This window comes from Odocoileus virginianus, chromosome 11, assembly GCF_023699985.2.
Source record: "Odocoileus virginianus isolate 20LAN1187 ecotype Illinois chromosome 11, Ovbor_1.2, whole genome shotgun sequence".
NCBI lineage: Eukaryota > Metazoa > Chordata > Mammalia > Artiodactyla > Cervidae > Odocoileus > Odocoileus virginianus.
The window spans coordinates 38,050,853-38,072,795 of record NC_069684.1 but is presented as its reverse complement, the minus strand read 5'-3'; the positions used below and the strand labels follow the sequence as shown (position 1 = coordinate 38,072,795).

The 21,943-nt window shown below is 44.8% G+C and overlaps 1 protein-coding gene across 8 annotated transcripts in view; it reads right to left on the bottom strand.

Annotated features, from left to right (window-relative positions):
- Positions 1-18,041: 18,041 nt before the first annotated feature.
- Positions 18,042-21,943, bottom strand: part of VPS13D (vacuolar protein sorting 13 homolog D) — a 269,200-nt gene continuing 265,298 nt past the window's right edge. For all 8 annotated transcript variants that reach the window (XM_070474310.1, XM_020897781.2, XM_020897934.2 and 5 more), the window contains one exon: positions 18,042-21,668. In XM_070474310.1, the coding sequence (XP_070330411.1) occupies positions 21,537-21,668 (132 nt within the window). In that variant the 3' untranslated portion in view covers positions 18,042-21,536. The remainder of the gene's footprint in view (positions 21,669-21,943) is intronic.

The window sequence follows — 21,943 nt, the reverse complement described above, 5'->3', positions numbered from 1 at the left end:
CACAGAGCAAAAGCAGCAGAAATGGAGTCCCAAATTTTTGCACATGGATTTCCTAAGGTCCATAGCTAAATCCTAAAGTGTTCACACAGACGGCAAGACTTCACAAGGCCTAGCAGAAAATGTGCTTGGAGGCTGAGGGTTGAACAGAGATTTCAGAGGTTTCAGTGCAGGAGTGATATTGGAGTTCTGAGCCACCCTTAGAGAAGAGACCTTAGTGAATGCTCTAAGAATACAGCTGAAAATCCAGAAAGGCTACAGCCTAGAAGTAAAGAGTTCACCCTAGGACAATAGAGGAAGCTGAAACAAAGTCTAAAATCTATTATCAGTAAGATCAAGATAATCTTCCAGTTACTTAGCTGCCTATCAGAATTTTAAAAAAAAAAGCACTCTTCAGAGGATGATGTTATAATCCTGAATCTTCACAATTGAACATTCAAAATGTCCAACATATTTTTTAAAAAATTACTAGACAGAGACAGAGGCAGGAAATGTGATCTATTGCCAAGAGAAAAATCAGTCAACAGCAGTAACTCTAGGTGTTGGAATTGGCAGGCAAAGATGAAAATATATAAATGTACCAAAGGATTTAAAGGAAAAGGTGAACACAACCTTTGCCCAAATGAGGAAATTCAGCATAGAAATAAAATGCTTTAAATGAAAATTCTTGAATTGAAAAATACAGTATCTGAAATGAAGAATTCTTTGGACTCACTTAATAAAATGTTGGACATGAGAATTAAAAGGTTCTGTGAACTCAGTGACAACTCAACAGAAAGCAGACTTTATTGCACTGCCCTTCACAGATATTGCGCATCTTATAAATTGAAGGTTTGTGGTAACCCTGTATTGAGCAAGTCTATCGGTGCCATTTTTCCAACAGCATTTCCTCACTCCATGTCTCTGTGTTTCATTTTGGTAATTCTCACAATATTTTAAAATTTCCCATTATTGTTATATTTGTTATGGTGATCTGTGATCAGTGATCTTACTACTGCAAAAAGATTAAGACTCACTGAAGCCTCAGATGATTGCTAGCATTTTTTAACAGTAAAGTACTTTTTAATTAAGGGTTTCTCTGGTGGCTCTGACAGTAAAGAATCTGCCTTCAATGTGGGAGACATAGGTTTGATCTCTGGGGCAAGAAGATCCCCTGGAAAAGGAAATGGCAATCCACTTCAGTATTCTTGCCTGGAGAATTCTGTGGACAGAGGAGCCTGATGGGCTACAGTCCATGGTGTCGCAAACAGTTGGACATGACTGAGTGACTAACACAACATACTTTTTAATTAAGGTATGTACATTATCATTTTTAGATGTAATGCTTTTGCACACTAAATAGACTACAATAGAGTGTAAACATACTTTTATATGCACTGGGAAACCAAAAAACATTATGTGACTCACTTAATTGCAATATTCACTTGATTTTAATGGTCTGAAATTGAACCTACAGTATCTCTGAGGTGTGCCTGTTTACAAATGTCGAATTGCTATGTTGTACAAATGAAACTAACATAGTATCGTTATGTCAGATACACTTAAATTTTTTAAAAGGAGGTAATTTGGCAATATTTTCCAAAATTATAATTGTGCAAAAGTCCAGGAATTCCTCTTTTGAACTTTAATTTACGTGTCAAAAAATGAGGACTGTCTAAGGTGATTCATTGCAGCTTTGTTTCTAATAGCAAGAAGACTAGAGTTTTTGTGAAGTTTGTTTACACAGAATGCATGTGCACTCAGTCACGTCCGGCTCTTTGTGAGTCCATGGACTATAGCCCACCAGGTTCCTCTGTCCATGGAATTTACCCATGCAAGAATACTGGAGTGGGTTGCCATCTCATTCTCCAGGGGATCTTCTGGACTCTGGAGTCAAGCCTGCATCTCATGTCTCCTGCATTGGCAGGCAGGTTCTTTACCGCTAGTGCCACCTGGGATGCAGCTTAAATGATCATCAGTGAGGTATGGTTAAATAAATTATAGTATACCTGTACCATGGAACTCTATGCTATCTAAGGAAGTTAGAAAGCTCTTTATGTGTTGATGTGGAATGATGCTCAAGATGTTATGAAAGAAAAAAAAAAGATGTTATGAAAGAGCAAAGAAGACGTACGCAGCTGATACTTTGAGAAGCCTTGATCCAGCAGATGTTGGTCCTTTGAGAAAAGACCCAAAAGACGTGGATGCTTCTCCACAAAGTAGAAGACCAAAGGAAGTGAGATAAGAAGCAGGGATCCTCATGGAAGGTAAATGGCAAACTGGCTGAAGCATCATAAGATAGAAGGATAAAGGAAAACTAGGTTGTGGGAACTCCATGTTTCTTCTCCAAAGTATTTTTTAATGGGCTTAGGAGATTAGCATGCTTGATTTCCAGAATGTTTCTGCAGTGATTCAGATGGTGGAGTAGAAGGACTTCAGTTTACCTCCTCTCATGAAAACACCAATATCACAGCTAACTGTGACCAAAGAAGAGAGTTGTTGTTCAGTTGCTAAGTTGTGTCCATGCCTTGCGACCCCACTGCAGTGCACCAGACTTCCCTGCCCTTCACTATCTCCCAGTGTTTGCTCAAACTCATGTCCAGTGAGTTGGTGATGCCATCCAATCATCTTATCCACTGTCACCCCCCCCTTCTCTTTCTGCCCTCAATCTTTCCCAGCACTAAGGTCTTTTTCAATGAGTCAGTTCTTTGCATTAGGTGGCCAAAGTATTGGGGTGTCAGCTTCAGCATCAGTCCTTCCAATGAATATTCAGGGTTGATTTCCTTTAGGATTGACTGGTTTGATCTCCTTGCTTTTCAAGGGACTCTCAAGAATCTTTTCGAGCACCACAGTTTGAAAGCATCAGTTCTTCAGCACTCTGCCTTCTTTACTGTACAGCCCTCACACCTGTACATAACTATTGGAAAGAAAATAGCCTGGACTATTAGGACTTCTGTCAGCAAAATGATGTCTTTGCTTTTTAACACACCATCTAGGTTTGTCATAGCTTCCCTGTCAAGAAGCAATTGTCTTCTGATTTCAAGGTTGTAGTCACCATCCACAGTGATTTTAGAGCCAAAGAGGAAATCTGTTAGTGCTTCCACCTTTTCCCTTTCTGTTGGCCATGAAGTGATGAGACTAGATGCCATGAGCTTAGTTTTTTTAATATTGAGTTTTAAGCCAACCTTTTCACTCTCCTCCTTCACCCTCATTTAGAGGCTCTTTAGTTCCTCTTCACTTTTTCTGCCAAGTACATGTGTAAGCAAAGTACATCAGGTGAAATGCCAGGCTGCATGAATCACAAGCTGGAATCAAGATTGCTAGGAGAAGTATCAACAGCTTTAGATATGCAGATGATACCACTTTAATGATGGTAAGCGAAGAAGGACTAAAGAACCTCTTGATAAGGGTGAAAGAGGAGAGTTTAAAAGTATGGCTTAAAGCTCAACACTCTAAAAGCAAAGATCATGGCATCTGGTCCCATCACTTCATGGCAAACAGAAGGGGGAAAAGTGGAAACAGTGGCAGATTTTATTTTCTTGGGCTCCAAAATCACTGCAGATGGTGACTGCAGCCATGAAATTGAAAGACACTTGCTCCTTGAAAGAAAAGCTAAGACAAACCTAGACAGCATATTAAAAAGCAGAGACATCACTTTGCCGACTAAGGTCCATCTTGTCAAAGCTATGGTTTTTCCAGTAGTCATGTATGGATGTGAGACTAGGAGCATAAAGAAGGCTGAGCACTGAAGAATTGATGCTTTCAAACTGTGGTGCTGGAGAAGACTCCTGAGGGTCCCTTGGACAGCAAGGAGATTCAACCAGTCAATCCTAAAGGAAATCAGTCCTGAATATTCATTGGAAGGACTGATGCTGAAGCTCTAATACTTTGGCTACCTGATGCGAAGAGCTGACTCATTAGAAAAGACCCTGATGCTGGAGAAGATTGAGGGCAGGAGGAGAAGGCGGCGACAGAGGATCAGATGGTTGGATGGCATCACCGACTCAATTGACATGAATTTGAGCAAAGTCTGGGAGATAGTGAAGGACAGGGAAGCTTGGTGTGCTGCAGTCCATGGGGTCACCAAGACTTGGATACAGCTTAGCGACTGAACAACTTTATCATCTAGACAGATTTGTTTCAGTAGTCCCATCAAGAAAATACCCAAACCATGGAAACCCAACAATTTGACCATAAACTAGGCTATGTGAAAGTGAAAGTCACTCAGTCGTGTTCACCTCCTCACAACCCTACAGACTATACAGTCCATGAAATTCTCCAGGCCAAAATACTAGAGTGGGTAGCTGTTCCCTTCTCCAGGGGATCTTCCCCACCCAGGGATTGAACCCAGATCTCCCACATTGCAGGCGGATTCTTTACCAGTTGAACCTCCAGGGAAGCCACCAGTGGGAATGGCTACCCACTCCAGTATTTTGGCCTAGAGAATTCCATAGACTCCAGTACATGGGGTCACAAAGAGTCAGACACAACGGAGTGACTTCCACTTTCTGCCTGTCATGTGTGCAAAGTGTCTATTTCGTTCTTAAAATGGAAACATTCTCCCCCACCGGCAAAGACAGTTTACATCCAATGCTTCATCATTCCCATTTTCAGTCTGTTGACATATTTGAAATATTAAAACTTATTGACTTTAGAACACTAATATTCACAGCCATTCTCTTTAGTCATTTTTGAGGCCTGTCTTGAGGTGAGAACTAGATTAACAGAACAAAGCCAAGGGCCAAAATGTGAGCTGCGAACTGACAGGGTCCCTGCTTTCCCAGGAGTCATCCTCTGACATAAACTGGATGAAGTTTGTAGCCAGAAAGCCATGTACTAAGGCACCCCAGGACAGATGGGCCCAGGAGAGGCTTCAGGTCAGACCTGGCCCCCAGGCCTTTGACTGGTATGCTCCTCCCCTGTTCTGTTTCACTCGTGGTGTGTCTGCATGCTCACCTCTGGCCTCTGTGCCTGGCGTTTTATACACCCTGGGCAGCTGGCCAGGGGCCTTGGTTTTGTTTGCAGAGTTGCCTAATCTGATACTGGTGTTTAGAAACAGAGTCAGGCTCCTGGAGTCCAAACAAGAGAGAAACAGAGGCCTTCTAGCCCCGGTGGATACAAGGTGCGCCGTGAGGAGCTCCCAAAGTTTTGTGGTTAAATAGACTTGAACTAACCCTCCCTAAGGCTGACAGAGAGTCTTTGGAGGGGCCAGGCCACTCCACCCTGGGCACCCAGCTATGGAAAACTGGTCACTCCTGCCTGGACTGGCCTGGGCAAGCTGTGGGCTGGGGATAGGCTGCCCACATCACCTCCTTATCCTCCCCCTCTGGTGTCATCTGCTTCCCTGGCAAAGAGGAGATCATGGCCTTGGTTCTCCCACGGCAGCCCTGCTTCCCCTCTTGATTGTTCCTCACTGTTCTCTCTTCCAGATGTGTGTTCCCAAACAGCCCCCAAGTGAAACAGATTCAGGACCCCCACAAGCCAAAGCTGAATACCTGATAGCAATCTACTCCAATGCATTGGCCGCCTGACGTGAAGAGCTGACTTATTGGAAAAGACCCTGATGCTGGGAAAGATTGAGGGCAGGAGGAGAAGGGGGCAACAGAGGATAAGATGGTTGGATGTTATCACCGATTCAATTGACGTGAATTTGAGAAAACTCCGGGAGATAGTGGAGGACAGAGGAGTCTGCCATGTGGCAGTCCATTGGGTCGCAGAGTTGGACACAACTTAGTGATTAAACAACAACAATCTGCTCTTTGTCCACCAAAATCTCCCCAAATGCCAAGGCCTTAACTAGAGACATGAACCTTCACAGTGGCCTTTGTAGTCACAGTTAGGGACTCAGGAGGGCCTGGGGCAGAGGAGCCTTCAGAAGTGATTGTGTCCAAACTCTGGCACCCACCCCTGCCCTGGCTGGTTCAGCTTCATCCAGTGCAGGGAAGGAAGGGTAAGTGTGGCCTTTGGTACCACCTCTGGCCACCCTGCTACAGTCCGGCACAGCCTCCATCTTGGGGGGCTTGCGAGTGTCTTGACCCATTCCAAAAGGTGCTGTCCAGGTGGGGAGTCAGGTGGAATCACAGTCTTGGGCCCCTGTAGGCTCTCTCAGGCTAGACAGGGAACAGGTGATATGTTTGCCAAGAAGGATGAAGGCTGCTCCTCAGCTGTGCCCAGGCATGGGCTCCAGGAACCTGCTCTTTGCATCAAGTCCCAGGCCTGCAGTCCCCGAGGGCCTGGGAGCAGGACATTTCCAGTTTCTTTGTGTTTCTGTGTAACAACCAACGGTGGATTGTCCTTCCTTCCATTTCTGTCCTATGTGGCAGCCACCAAGCTACATGTGACCACTGAACAGCACCTCATCTGAACTGAGATGCTGAGAGTACAACACACACCAGACATTCTTGGGGGGGTAGGTTGGTATTATAACATTTACTAAAATAATGCTATTGGTTTAGTTCAGTTGCGCAGTCATATCCGACTGTTTGCGACGCCATGGACTGCAGCACACCAGGCATCCCTGTCCATCACCAACTCTTGGAGCTTGCTGAAACTCATGTCCATTGAGTCGGTGATGCCATCCAGCCATCTAATCCTCTGTCATCCCCTTCTCCTCCTACCTTCAATCTTTCCCAGCATTAGCATCTTTTCCAATGAGTTTGCTTCTCGAATCAGGTGGCCAAAGTACTGGAACAGATTACTATTGGAAAAGGTGGCCAAAGTATTGGAAAATAATGCTACGGGTGAATAGAAACAGTGAAGAACCGAAGAATTAAGATTTAAGCTATGTAAAATCCAAACTAAAACCCCAAAATGTCAAATGTATTCATTCATTAGCTAAATAAAAGCCCAAGAAAGATCCAATACAATCAAGCACAGCAAAATGGTTGGTGATTTTCGTTATCAAAATTTTGGATTTTGTATTCATAGAATATGTAGTGCAGAATAAGAATGCAAACTATCTCATTAATAATTGGTCTGCTGGTTACACAGTAAATGGTAATATTTTGTTGGGAAAGATTGAGGATAGGAGGAGAATGGGGTGACAGTATGAGACAGTTGGATGGCATCACCAACTCAGTGGACAGGAGTTTAAGCAGGCTCCGGGAGATGGTCAAGGACAGGGAAGCCGGGCGTGCTGGGTTCATGGGGTCACCAAGAGTCATAATTTACTCAGAGACTGAAGAACAACAATATCACTAATGCAATACGTTTTCAATTTCTTTTTCTTTTTTTGTAAAATATGAGTCATAGAAGAGATTAAGTTATGTGTATGACTTGTCAATTTCTATGGAATGGCGCTGGTCTGCTCGGTAATGCTAAGAGTTACGGGTCTCAGGATCTCTCTCCTGTATGATCCCAAGGCAGAGTTACCAAAAGGGAAGGTGCATGCAGTTTGGGAGGCACAAGTGAGCAGCAGCCACTGGGCTTTCAAGGTCACTGTTAGGTTGAGGCAGTGGGAGACAGACAGTGGGGAGCTGGCCGGTTAGGGTGGGTTCTTGCTCTTGTCCCACAGGAAGCTCTTATCCCTGAGGGCCAGCCTCACTGACCTACACTGACCCAAGGCCCTTGGTTGCAAACCCTCAGAGGACAGTCACAAAGAGCCAAGAGCCTTCCAAAGACATCTACCCTGGGCCCTTCCCTAGTCCTAGGCTTCGTCCCACCACCATGATGGGTCTGACTCCCATAACACCACAGGCTTCCCTGCTAACCCCTGAGGTTCTGCTTCCCTGATAGTACCCCATCCTTTAGGGGCTGCTGAGGCCTCATAGCCTATTGGGAGCTAAAACCTCAAAACACAAAACTAGAGAACATCAAGCATCTTGGTTAATGTGACAAAGTACAACTGGACATATTCAAGCAAGAGGCCAGCTCTTGGCTATCAGGCCTCCTACCCGGGCCTCTGAGAACCTGTTTCTTCTCATTCCACTCACCCCTAGTCAGGCTCCCTTCCCCTTTAGCAACCTCCTTCCCCTAGATCTTCCTCTCCTCCCCACAAGCATGCCACCTCCCTGCTGCTTTGTTTTTTCAATTTTATTTATTTGGCTAAGATGGGTCTTAGTTGCAGCACACAAGGTCTTCGTTGCGTCATTGGGATGTTTTCATTTCTGCACATGGCTCTTTAGTTACAGCATGTGGGTTTAGTTGCTCTGAGGCATGTGGGATCTTAGTTCCCTGGCCAGGGATTGAACCCAAGTCCCCTGCATTGCAAGGTGGATTCTCAACCACTGGACCACCAGGGAAGTCCCTCCCCACAGTTTTTAAAGCACCTGAAAGGAAACAAACACCCTCTCTCTTTCTCTCCTACAAATTTTAACACAAGATCTATACTCACTGCTTCACTTTTGGATCCTTTTTCAACACCTGCCACTACCAGAACCACCGGGTGCAAGTCGCTTGTGGCCTAGTTTCCAAATGCACTGGCTTCTTTTCAGTTCTGCGCAATCTGACCTCCGAACAGAGCTGGACAGCACAGCCCAGTCTCTCCCTCCAGAACATTCGCTCTGCCATCATCACCCCTCTGTTGACCTTCCCTGGTTCCTCTTCCTCTCCTAGTCCCTCCATAAGGTCTCCCCTGGGATCTGACCTTAGCCCACATCTCTCCTCACCTTACACCCTTCTCTGAGCACTGTCATCTTCTGCGAGGTATTTTTCAACCATCATCTCCAAAGGAATAACTCTCAGATATCTTTCCAACACTGCTCACTGGAGGTTCCACAGGGTCCCAGGTACAATGTGTCCAAAATGAAACTTGTCACCTGCCCATCCTCTCCCAGTTTTCCATCTTCTAGTATGTAGTCAAGACCCTTCCTGTTCCAAGTGACTTACACAAGTAAATGGATCTTTGAACAGACGTAAGCAAAACCCAGGGCCTCAAGGGATGTCCTCAAGATCTGGCCTCTCTCCATTTTACTTCACTTTGGGGCAGCCCCTCCCCACACCCTGTTCCTTGCAGCTTCAGGCTCACAGCTTCCAGGCTCAAATCCAGTGGAAAGAAACCATCTCTTCCTGGTAACTTCTGTCCAGTTGCCTGGATTCCCTTTGACTGGATCACATATCCATTCTAGAACCAATCCCTGTATCTAGGGATAGGATTGCACTGATTGGCAATTTAATTGGATTATATACAATCCAGGAAGAGTTGATTCTGGTCAGGCAAAAGTGGTCCTTCCCCCCACCAGGCATATATGCCCATCAACATAATGGGTAGATTTTTTTTCGTGTTTCTTGTCTTCTCTCCATTTCCTTAGTTGAAATTATCTTCTCTTGTCGGACTATTTGAATATTTCCCTAAGGAGAACTTCTCCTTCCCGTCACTTCCATTCCATCCACCATCCACACCACTGACACAGTTTTCTTTTTAAAGCTTGGATAGGATGTCAAGATTCATCCCTGTGGTTTTGCATGTCCGTGTTCATGTCCCTTACTGACCGGAAGTCCATCCTTATGTTACACTCCAGTTTGTTTTTCCATTCGTCTATTGACAGACATGTTTCCAGGACTTCACTATATTAAACATTTGTGCACAAATCTTTGTGTGAATGTATTTCCATTTCTCGAGTAGATACCTATGAATAGAACTGAAGAGTCTTGTGGTGAGTGTATGGTTAACTCTTTGAGAAACTTCCAAGCTGTTTTCCAAACTAGTTTCACTATTTTACATCCCCACTGGCAAACGTATGAGAGTTCCATGTGCCAATCCTTGCTATCATCCTTGCTGATACTTGCTATCATCATAATTCTTAACATTATTCCACAGGTGTGCAGTAGTGTTTCATTGTGGTTTTAGTTTGCATTTCCTTGAGAGTGGGATAGTGCAGATTTTTCGTGTGCTTTTTGGCCTTTTGTATATGTCTTTTGTGAAATGTTTGTTGAGATGGTCACTTATTTTCAATTGGGTTTCATGACTTATTGAATTAATTTGCTAAAAACTTAAGAAATTAATTTTGCATCTGTGTCCATGAGGAATATTGGTCTTTAGTCTTCTTATAAAATTTTTATTTATTTTTAGTATCAGAGTAATGCTAACCTCATAAAATGATTTGGAAAGTGCTTTTCCCTCTCTTTTCTGAAAGGATTTGTACAGGATTGAAATTAATTTCTCCTTAAATAGCTGATGGGATTCACAAGTAAAGCTAAATAGGCCTGGAGTTTTCTTCCTGGGAAGATTTTTAATGACAAAGTTAGTTTCTTTAATAGATACAAGGCTATTCAGATTTTCTATTTCTCTTGTCAGTTTTGATAATTTGTGCCTTTCAAGAAATGTGTCCATTTTATGTGAGTTGTCTGATTTAAAAGCACAGTTATTCATAGTATCTCCTTGTTATCCTTTAAATGTATATAGGATCTGTAATGATGTCCCCTTTTTCACAGTGAAGTATTTGGGGCAGGGGGTAGGGGGGTGAAAAGAGCCAGATTCTAATCTTCCACAGTAGAAAAAAAGTAGATAACATCTCTGATGGAAATAACTCAAGAATAGGTGGTAGAAATATGGTGTTTAAAAAAAAAAAAAAACAGAGTTAAAATTGAGAAGAAATTGGAGAAGAGTTGAAAATAGTTGCCCCGGTGGACAGGATTTAGTGTGGGGTGGACCATGGTGTGGCAAAGGACGGAAAAGCAGTTCATTCTAAACTAGTACAAGTTCAAGTTCAGGGTTATTTCATTCTAGATTTTGCCTCTCTCATTTTCCTTTCCCTCCCACAACTCAGGCTGCACTGAAGATGTGCTCCTTGTTTCACTCCCTCAGTAATAAGATGCTCCTCTTGTTAGCATCATTAAGGGCCTTGGCTCGATCTGGTTTCCCTGGTTGTCAGACCCAACTCCTATCCTATTTGCAGAGATGGCAGACCTGGACATCCCCAAGGATCCTTACCTTGGCCAGTGGTGTACCTGGTGTACTCAAAACCCAGAGGACCATTTTTTTAAAATCTACATTCATTCATGTATTTATCTTTGGTTGCACTGGGTCTTCGTTGCTGTGCATGGGCTTTCTCTAGTTTCAGAGAGCGGGGACTACTCTCTAGATGTGGTGCCTGGGCTCCTCATTCCTGTGACTTCTCTTGTGGAGCACAGACCTTAAGCACATGGGCTTCAGTAGGTGCAGCTCACAGACTCTAGGGTGCAGGCTCAGTAGTTGTGGGACGTGGGCTTAGCTGCTTCAAGGCATGTGGAATCTTCCTGGACAAAGGATTAAACTGATGCCCCCTGTATTGGCAGGAGGATTCTTTTCTCCTGTACCACAGGGAAGTCCAGAGGATCATCTTTTAAACTCTCCCCTCCTCGATATGACAAAATCATCTTCAGTAATAATCATGAATGAAGTAACAAGAAATGCAGACAGTGAAAATATTTTATTGAATTTTTAAAGTAATTATGTCAGTCACATTAAATAAGTATCATAGGACAAAATAGAGCACAACTACTTAATCTTTTTACATGTATATAATATTTATATATTTACTTAATGATTTTAATTTTGGTTATTTTGGTTACTGGTCTATATAAAAATGTTTATTTAAATAATTGTCCAGTAACTAGTAAGTGGATTTTAATAAAATCAATACATCTGCCAAAGTAAACTTTGAACAACTAATAAATCACATGATTGATAGTGCTTGATGGTTCATTTTATGTTTCATTGGTGAACTAAAATTTTCTCTTTCCAAACAAAAATGTTACACTTCATAGTCTGCACTGTTTCACTGCTTAAAATTTTAAACACCAATAAAAACTGTAAGTGGTTACACAGAATGACAGAACTGGAGCCATTCAAGCTTTTTGCTTTACCTTTACCATCACTGTCCATTATCATTTACTTCAAATATATTATTTAAATGCAGGGTTATGTAGAAACACAGGGGTGGGAGATGTGAACTGTGCCCCAGTAGGCCTGAATGATTCAAAAACAGTAAACGTTATCTCTAAATGAAGATGTGAAGCTGAATCAGTGTGTGTTGGGGGCCCACTGCACACCTGGGAGCTCTCAATGAATCCCCATGTGGAATACAAGCTGTATGTAAGGACAAGTAAGATAATTGTGCTAATTTGAAGCTTTTGCACGTATCATCAAAACTCAACAGAACTTAGACCCACTGAAGATGTTAAAAAGAAGGAGAATTTTATCACAGATCTTGTTTAGAACTGCCAAGTGCATGGTAAGAAAAAACCGACTGGCCTTTAGTCTTAATTTCCTGATTGTTTTTTAATTGTTGGTATTAAATGGCCAGGCAGCCACTCCCACCTTAGTGTCATGATCATGGGCCAATCATACACCAGCTGCTCTGTCCAAGAAAGGACACTCACTGTGTCTACTCAACCCACCATTCACACCTCACCCTCTCATCCTAGCTTCCACTCCCAACAAAACTTTTCTTACCGCAGTGTCCTCCACCTTGTCAAATCCAGCACACATCTCACTGGGCTTTTCAGCATCATCCAACCAATTGACCATGTCTTCTTTCTGGGAACATTCTCTTGTACTTTTCTGCCCACGTGTCCAGTCACTCTTTCCCAGTCTCCCTTACTGGGTCACCTTCCTATGCACATGCACCCATTAAATGTCAGTGTCCTGAGGGCCTGGTCCAGCCCCTCTTCTCTCCTGTTCTATGCTCCCTGGAATCGAGTTGACTCCCAAGACACCAAACATGCTTTATCCGCAAGTCACCCTCTCTCAAGTTCTAAACTGCCTACTTTCCATCTCTGCTCAACACGTCACTGACAAACTAAATATACCCATAACCTAAGACACTCATTTACTCAATTGACCTTCAACAGATATGTGTGTGTGTGTTCAGTCGTGTCCAACTCTTTGTGACCTCATGGACTGTGGCCCACCAGGCTCTTCTGTCTATGGAATTCTTCCAGAATACTGGAGAGGGTTGCCATTTCCTCCTCCAGGGGATCTTCCTGACCCAGGGATCAAACCCACATCTCCTGCATCTCCTGCACTGGCAGGCGGATTCTTTAGCACTGAGCCAACAGATATGTAACTGTCAGTAAATGGACACCAGTCATAAACATCCCAGCTCTTTCTCCAGCATTCTCCCACCTTGGTAATCACATTACTGCCTACCTGGTTAAAGCTGGAAACCAGGGAATGACCCTTGATACCTCTTTCCCTCTTATCCTCTATATTAAATCAATCCCTCTGTCTCATTTACTCTTCCTTGAAAACATGTCCCAGGTCTCTGCACCTCTCTCTATCTCCACTGCCTGCTCCTGGTCCAAGCCACCATTTCTTACCTGGACCGCTGCAGTGGCCTTCCTTTCTCTCTTCAATCATGCTACTCATTCCCCATTCTGCAGCCAGAGAGGTATTTCTGGAGATGCTAATCTTACATGAAGTGCTCAGTCACTTCAGCCGTGTCTGGCCCTCAATGACCCCATGGACTGTAGCCCACCAAGCTCGTCTGTCCATGGGATTTCCCTGGTAAGAATACTGGAGTGGGTTGGCATTTTCTCCTCCAGGGGTTCTTCCTGACCTAGGGATCAAAACTGCGTCTCCTGAGGCTCCTGCATTGGCAGGTGGATTCTTTACTATTGAGTCACTGGGGAAACCCAATCTTACATGAAATCCTCTGCTTAAAACCTTTCTCCAGGAACTTCCCTGGTGGTCTAGTGGTTGGAGTCCCATGCTTCCACTGTAGGGAGCATGGGTTCGATGGATCCCTAGTCAGGGAACTAAGATTCTGCAGGCTGCACGGTGCAGCCAACAGAACAAAACAAAACACCTTTCCCCGCGTGGTTTACGAAGTCCAGCATGACCCGGCCCCATCTCTCCAGCCTCATTCCACCGCTCTGCCGCCAGTCTGGAGATCCTGCTCCTCAATCGGCCGAGCAGCCTCTCACCTCCAGGATGTCACGTGTGCCCTACCCTTTCCTCTCGGCCTCCCTCGCTCTTCTCAGTCCATCTGGGCTCAGACGACCTGCCGCTTCCCCAGGGAAGCCTGCCCTGCTCCCACCCTGAGGTCCACTAGCACATTGAGGGCAGTATCACCCCACTCGCTGCATATCTCTGGCCCCCAGGAAGACACCCACAGCAAGGGCTGGCAGTGCCTCCTTGTTGTTGGAGGGACAGAGGCTTAGTGACTTTGGCATCAGTTACCTGTGCTGTCTGGGAACATACCTGGCGATGGGCAGTCTCTGGACAAACCATCAAGCAGAATGGAGAGGTGCCTTTCTACAGGCTTGGCCCAACTTCCTAGAAGTCTCTGTGTAACCCTGAGGTAAGGTGTCCCAGGAAAACATGCCCCAAAGGCAGCGCTTTTCCCCCTAAAACCGCCCTGGGAGTCAAGTCAGCACTCTCCTCCCCCTTCCCTCTCCTCCCCACACCACCCCCTTCCGGGGTTTCCAAGGGCCTTGCAGCCCTAGATCCACACACTTCCTCCAAGATAAAATGTACCCACAACTTTTTTGTGCTTTGGAGTCAGACCAGAGTAAGCCTGAGGTGTGAAGTTTCATTACCCTCTGGGAACTGTTTACACCAGTAAGGACCGTGGGGACACAGGGCCTGGCCTGTCTGAGAGCATGAGGTAGGCAGGCGCAGGACCGTTGTTCCAGCATCAAATCCTTCTAAAGTTCCAGCAGGATTACTTGGAGGCAGCTTAAATGAGGATGCGGTGTTTTCTTCTTCCTCCTTTCTGCTCGCTTTGTTTACTTTAAGTTCTCACTGCTGTTCCGAAGGACTACACAGAACTTGCTTCTTGGGCCACTTGCAAGACACCGGTCAGAGCTCTCTTACAGAAAAATAAGTAAAGTCTTACAGGTTTTGATTAATATAGTCTGTAAACTTCTATTGGTGTGTATGTACCTATCTGTCCTTCCCATCGTCTGTCCACCCATCCATCTTTCTATCCGACCTACCTACTTACTGATCTTTCTTTACAAGCCTCAAAGAGGGTATTTTTGTTTCATATGCTCATGGAACATTTATAAAAACTGATCAAGTAATTGGACAAAAAGAAACAACAGATTTTTTTAAAGATAGAAAACTTTAGGTTATATTTGCTGATTATAAACCAATAAAATTCAAAATAGCTAATTTAAGGATACTTTTTTAATATTTAAAAATTAAAAACACATTCCTAGGTAGGTCTCAGATGAGAGAAGAAATCAAAAGCAAATTAAAAACTACACAGAAAGCAACTTAAGAACACTTAATATCAAAATTTATGGGATAAACAAAGCTGCATTTTGAAAAAAATTTATAACCCTGAAATGTCATCATTATTCAAGAAGATAGGTGAGAAAAAAAAAAAACTAAATGAAAAACCTATCTTAGCAAGCAAGAAAAGAACAGTAAAGATACATCAAAACAAGCCAGGTGGCAGGAACAAAAGATTAAAGGTATAATCAAAAGCATAATAAAAACAAAGTAGCAAAGAGAAACCAGTCCCAAATTCCTCCTTTGAAAAGAACAGCAACTTCCTCAAAAACTTAGTTGTGGAAAAAAAAAAAAAGTAAAAATATGCAAGATTAGGAATGAGAAAGGAGAAATGACCAGAGACAAGAGGTATTAAAATAATCTTTGGTGAATACATATAAATGTATGGCAACAAATGTGAAAAACATAAGAGAATTGGATGATTTTTAAATAAGCTACCAAAATTGACGTATGAAGCAATAGAAAACTTGAATATTCCAGTTGGCAGAGGGCACACACGTTGGTGGGGTGGGGAATGAAGATTATAGGGAACCACTGAAAAAGCTTCTAGAGCCTGATGGGTTTGTGGCCTGGGGCTTTCCAGGTGGCGCAGGAACCACCTGGAAAGAATCCACCTGCCAACACAGGAGCCCCAAGAGATATGGGTTTGATCCTTGGGTTGGGGAGATCCCCTGGAGAAGGAAATGGCAACCCACTCCAGTATTTTTGCTTGGAAAATTCCATGGACAGAGGACTCTGGCAGGCTACAGTCCATGGGGTCACAAAGAGTTGGACAGAACTGAGCACAGCACAGCATAAGGGTTTGCGGCCAACTTGCATCGAACTTTTGGAAAACTAGAACTGTATGTTCTATCATAATTTAAGTATTGCAAGCCACAGAAAATGGTGGAGAGTTCTCCTTTTAGGAAGGCAGCACAATTTTAATTCTAAAATCTGATAAAGACGCTATGAAAAGAGAAACTTACAGACCCTCCTCTCACTATAAAGATGCAAAGACTCAAAATACTAGCAAAAAGAATCACTGAATGTATCAAAACAATAACATTATGACCAAATGGGACTTATTCCAAGAGACTAAGGGTGGTATAATACCAGGAAATCTATCAACATATCCCATTTTTAAAAAATTAAAGGAGAAGAAACAGTATTGTCATAATAATAGATGCTATGAAGGGACTTTTGCTATAATTCCACAGCCATTCCTAACTTAAATTCCTACATAAAATGAAAAGATGGTCAAGTTCACTGCTGGTAATTCACTAAAGAATGAGATGTGACTGAGACGCCTTTCAGACTGGTTAACATTTCTGGCAGGAGTGCCAGGAGAGGGCACTTAGATGGGCCATAGCCCTCCACATCCCCAGCAACAAGTTTGGAAAGCGACCTTGTGTGTATCCATGGAGACCACTGGCTGCTGGGAATCTACTGCCCAGAAATAAAACTAGTGCATAAGCACCTACATAGGAGGGTGACTCTTGCAGGCTGTTCTTATTGGGCTGTGTGGCCTGAGAATGCAGATTGCCCTCCAATATGGGAATCACTGAGTTCGCACACAATAGTCACACCAACAATTGTGCTACATAAAAGAGAACAGCAATATACTGACCTGAAGGTAACACTGAGAAGGTGCAGAAAAATATACGATTTCAACTTCATGAAAACAAATGTTGGGAATGATATATGACTGTATCTGCCTGTGTTCCATGTCTGTATCTAATCACATGAGCACAGTGAGAACACACATCCATGAGGTTATCCTCATATGCTATAACATAGATATGATATTATGTTTTTGTTTTGCATTTGTATGTTTGCAAACATTTAAAATCTGATGTTTAAAACTTTCCACAGCAGTAGGCTCCCTTCTTCCTCTTGCTGTTGTTTCAGTCCTCAGCTGTGTCTGACTCTTTGCAGCCCCCTGGACTGTAGGCTGCCAGGTTCCTCTGCCCATGGGGTTCTCCAGGCAAGAATACTGGAGTGGGTTGCCCCTTTCTTCTCCAGGGGAACTTCCCAGGCCAGGGATCGAACCCACGTCTCCTGCATTGGCAGGCGGTTTCTTCACACTGAGCCACCTGGGAAGCCTCTTCTTTTGGTATCTACAACTGCTTCTAGGACCCACACGCTCCCAGCTGCACATCCATCTCTGGAAGGTGCTGCTCCACTCCATCTGCCTAAACTCTTAAGCTTCGGGGACCCCAGGACTCAGATCAGGATCTCTTTCCCTTGCCCCTCCCACCCTCTGCCCACTCCTTTGAAGATTCCATCCAGGCTCCACTGGTCACTTGCATGACAACACTCAGTCTTGCGCTTTTGGCCTGCACTCATCTCTGGAACTCCAGACTCCAGTGCCTGCCCAGCTGCCTTCCTGACCTGTCCAGTAATACCAAGCAGGTACTGTGAAGTGAAATGAAAGTTGCTCAGTTGCGTCTGACTCTTTGTGACCCCATGGAGTACACAGTTCATGGACTTCTCCAGGCCAGAATACTGGAGAGGTTAGCCTTTCCCTTCTCCAGCGGATCTTCCAGACCCAGGAATCGAACTGGGGTTTCCTGCATTGCAGGTGGATTCTTTACCAACTGAGCTATCAGGGAAGCCCAAGTAGGCACCATGAACATGACCAAACTGATTCCTCCTGCGGTCTCCTTCTAGGACATGACACCTTCCATCCTGCCAGGGCCTGGACCAGTTACCTCACAGAGGTGGGGAGAGCACGGTCAGCAAGAAGCCTGGCCCGGCAGACAGGAAGTTAGGCAAAGGCCCGAGGTGCAGGGCTGCCTGGGAACCGCCTCCCTGGAGTGAGGGAGAGGCTGCGTGTGCTTGTGAACACCATCAGATGTTTGGCATTTGTCACCGGCGACCATTCTAGAATCTACGGGACAGCAAGAAACCAGAAGGAAACAACATGTTTGGAAGTCAACAGAGCATTTTATTCCACAGGAAGAGAAAGAACGACTTGACATGAACAGATTCTAGAGTCGCAACAGATTGGTGGCTGTGAGGGTGCTCACACAGTGGTGACCCAGAACTTTATTTTGGGGATTTTATAAGCAGCTGCTATGCTATTTTGAGGCACAGATGAGGCTTATAAACAAAGTGGCCCAGGAGTCGTCCGAACTCCAAGCTGCATCCTCACCACTGGGTGGGCGAGGCACTCAAACTGATGAGAGGCTGCGTTTCCATTTCCGGGTTGGTGGTGAGTGGGCCCGGGTGCAGGAAGCACTGACCGGCCAGCCTTTCTGGTGGGCGAACAAAAGCAGCTCTGACTGGGCAGCGATGTAGCTGGATGTGCTGGGTCAGGGCATCAAGGGGACTTTGCTTTCTGCTGGCCTGGTTTCTCCTGATTCAATTTATTTTTCTTCCTGGGAGTGGAACTGGGTAGTTGAGGCAGCAATAAAATCAGTAGAAAATTATTGTAACAAAGTCTCGGCCATCGCTGGCTAAACACTGATTTTAAAGGAAATAGGGCCTTTAGCAGCCATAGCCGGGGCCTGCTTCCTCTAAAGCTTTGGATGTTTTCTGGGCAAACCAGGAAACTCTCCAGAGCCCCTGTAATCTTACCCCACGCCCAGCATGAGGGCTGAGAGGGCAGAGGGAGTTTGAGAAGCTAAATTGGCACCCACCAACCCCAACCTCACCCTGTTTGGTCTTTGGACCCTATTTTATTTTATTATTATTATTTTTTGGACCCCATTTTAACATCTGCCTCTTCTAAGGCACAATTGCAGAGGAGGTTGTGCAATTAGGAGCTGAGCCACTGTTTCAAGGGTTGATGAGATTAGAAGGCGGCCGGGAGGAGGGCATCTGAGCACCCTCTTGGAATCTCTGGGAAGCACTGTTCCACAGCGCAGCCCTCAACCAACTTCCCACGGGCAGAGGATGCTGGGTGCCACTGGGGCCCAAGGCAAATTTCCTTTATAATCCTAACACCAAGCTCCTCAATCCAACAGAACTCCCAAGTGACTTCATTCCAGAAAGTGACAGAAGGTTCACTGATGCAATCAACCCTCTGAGAGTCTCATCCTAAGGAGGTCATGATCTCAGGCAGTGGGTGACTGGTGACAAAAACCACAAGCCACACTTGTGGGGTGCAGGGCAGGAGGCTGTTCAGGAGGACGAGAAAGCTGCAGGAGGCGGCACCTGGTGCCAGAATGGCCGCCTGGCAAAACCAATGAACCGAACAACCAAAAACACCTCCTGCAAGAGCCAGGTTTCAACACTGCTGTCCACGAAGAGAGTTCAGTGAAGACCATATATAAATCTTGGCGCTCAAGACGAGCCTTGAAGACACTGCTTGCCAAAGCACTTAGCACTGGATGAAAGCTCCCTTCCTGTTTTTTTGAACACACACACCCCCCACACACCCCACACACACACACTGCACACACATAGACACACACACCTCACCCACCACACACACACACACCACACACACATACACACCAGACACACATACACCACACACACACCCCCGCACCCCACACACACACACCACACAGACACACACAGAGACACACACATACAGACACAGACACACCACACACACACCCCCGCACCCCACACACACACCACACAGACACACGCAGAGACACACACATACAGACACAGACACACCACAAACACACAGACACAGACACACCACACACACAGACACACACACCCCCCACACAGACACACACCCCACACACATACCCCACACAAACACACACACACACACACCCCACACCCCACACCAGACACACACACACACACCCCACACAGACACACACACACACACAGACACACACACCACACACAGAGACACACATATACAGACACAGACACACACAGACACAAACACACACACACACAGACACCCCACATACACACCACACACACAGCACACACACCCCCTCAAGGAGGGGGAAGAAAGACAGATCAGCTTCATTTGTGTCTTGGAAGGATCTGGGTCATGAATGATAAACCCCCAAACCTTCCACACATCCACTGACCCCTGGGTCCTTTTAGATCTCAGCTATGTTAGACACAGTGGTAGAGACTGAGTAGATTTATTAAAATAAAAATTTTAAAAATCACAAGTCTAGTCATTCATTCCAGAGTGAGGCCTACCCCTCCCCAACTTGGTTATTCCATACAGAAAAGAGAAAACCCTGCAAACAAGACCCAGGGAGAAGACGGCACTCACTCCAAGGCCTTGCCACTGTTTGGAATTTAAAACCAAGGGCAAGAGCTATTCTGGCCAAATCTTGGCCTCAAACTTACAAAAACAGCTTTTTAATACTCAGATTTCATTCCCCTTTCTGATTCTCTCCTTCTCCCTTCTCATCTCAGTGTTACCGTCTCCGGGTCCCCAGGGCTGCAGAGCTGGGAGTCTGCCTGCAGCTTTATTATGGAGAAGAGAGTCCTAGGTCCTTCCCTCTGACTGCTGCTCAGGAGGGAGGACATTCTTACTGTGGGCTTTGCTACGTTTCTGGACTTTTGATTTGTTACCCAGTTCTGTGGGGTTTTTTCCCTTCTAAGTTATCAGAGTCTACCAATGTTTCAGACTGGCCTGTATGATAATAACCCAAGAAAAGCCTGTAATGCTGGTGTGTGTGCATGTGTGCTAACAGCACACACCTTGAAGTCTGGCAAGACCAGTCAGGAGAGAGCCAGAGATTTAGGCAGATAAAAACAATCTGTGACACTCTAAGAACCATCTTTAAACTGGGGGAGAAATCAATAAAAGATGCATCTGAGTCACTCCCCTAGGCTTTGTTGAGGGCCAGCTCTAGATCTGGACACTTTGGTTCGCTGCTGCTGTCTGGATGAGCACAGGTATGAAAGGTGTCACTCTTGATGTACCCGTCACCTCACCTCAGCCCACCCAACTGTGAATACCCTCGTTTCCCAGACTAAGACATAATATTCTGCAACTTGCAAGAATCCCTCTTCACGGATAGTACCCTGAATTAGACATGTAGAATTAGTGCAATAGAAGATCCAATATAATTTTATATTACTTTACAGTTAACAATCCTTTACACACATCATAGTCCCTGTTCAGAAACGCTTCTATATATTTACAAACACACAGCTGTATATATATCAATATATACATGTTAACAAAATACAGGGCAATCTAAAAATTAGATTGATCTTGGTACGCTTTCTTTTTTTTTCCAAACGTTATTCAACCGATGTCTTTTAAAAATTACCTCCCCATAATCTAGAGCAATTCCTTGCCCCACAAATGAACACAGTTCCATCTGCATCCCCCTCATCAGTATTTACTTCCCCTCTTGATATCATCCCCCAAACCTTATTCTGGTTTCCTCAAATTTAAGCCAAGCCCATGGGCCTCTCTCCTCCTGATTGGTTTGGGGTCTGTCTTTGGGAATGTCCCTCCAGCAGCTGGGGTTTCTCAGGAGTCCAGCTCCAACTGCTCTTGGTTTTCATTGAGTCTTAACATCAGTTGCTGTTCATAGTAAAGGCTCTTTGCATAGTTTATTTCTTGTGATAACTTGATAGCAAGGACCTCTGATTTCACATGGACCTGAGGAAAAGGACAGAATAAGTAACTTGCCCCCACAGTGGGAAACCAAACAGAAGTGCAGGACGCGAGCCACTGAAATCCGCCCAGGCAGCAGCTCCCAGCCTGACTGTGGATCTGAACAGCATGGGTGTACTTCTAAGAAATAGATCCCTGGGGCCCTACTCCTAGTTAATGCTTGAGGTCTGGGGTGGGCCCCAGGGTGACTGTGCATCCAACCCACAATCCCCCGACCTTTGGGACTCCTTGTAACTGAGAAACCATTGTGCTCTGAGGTG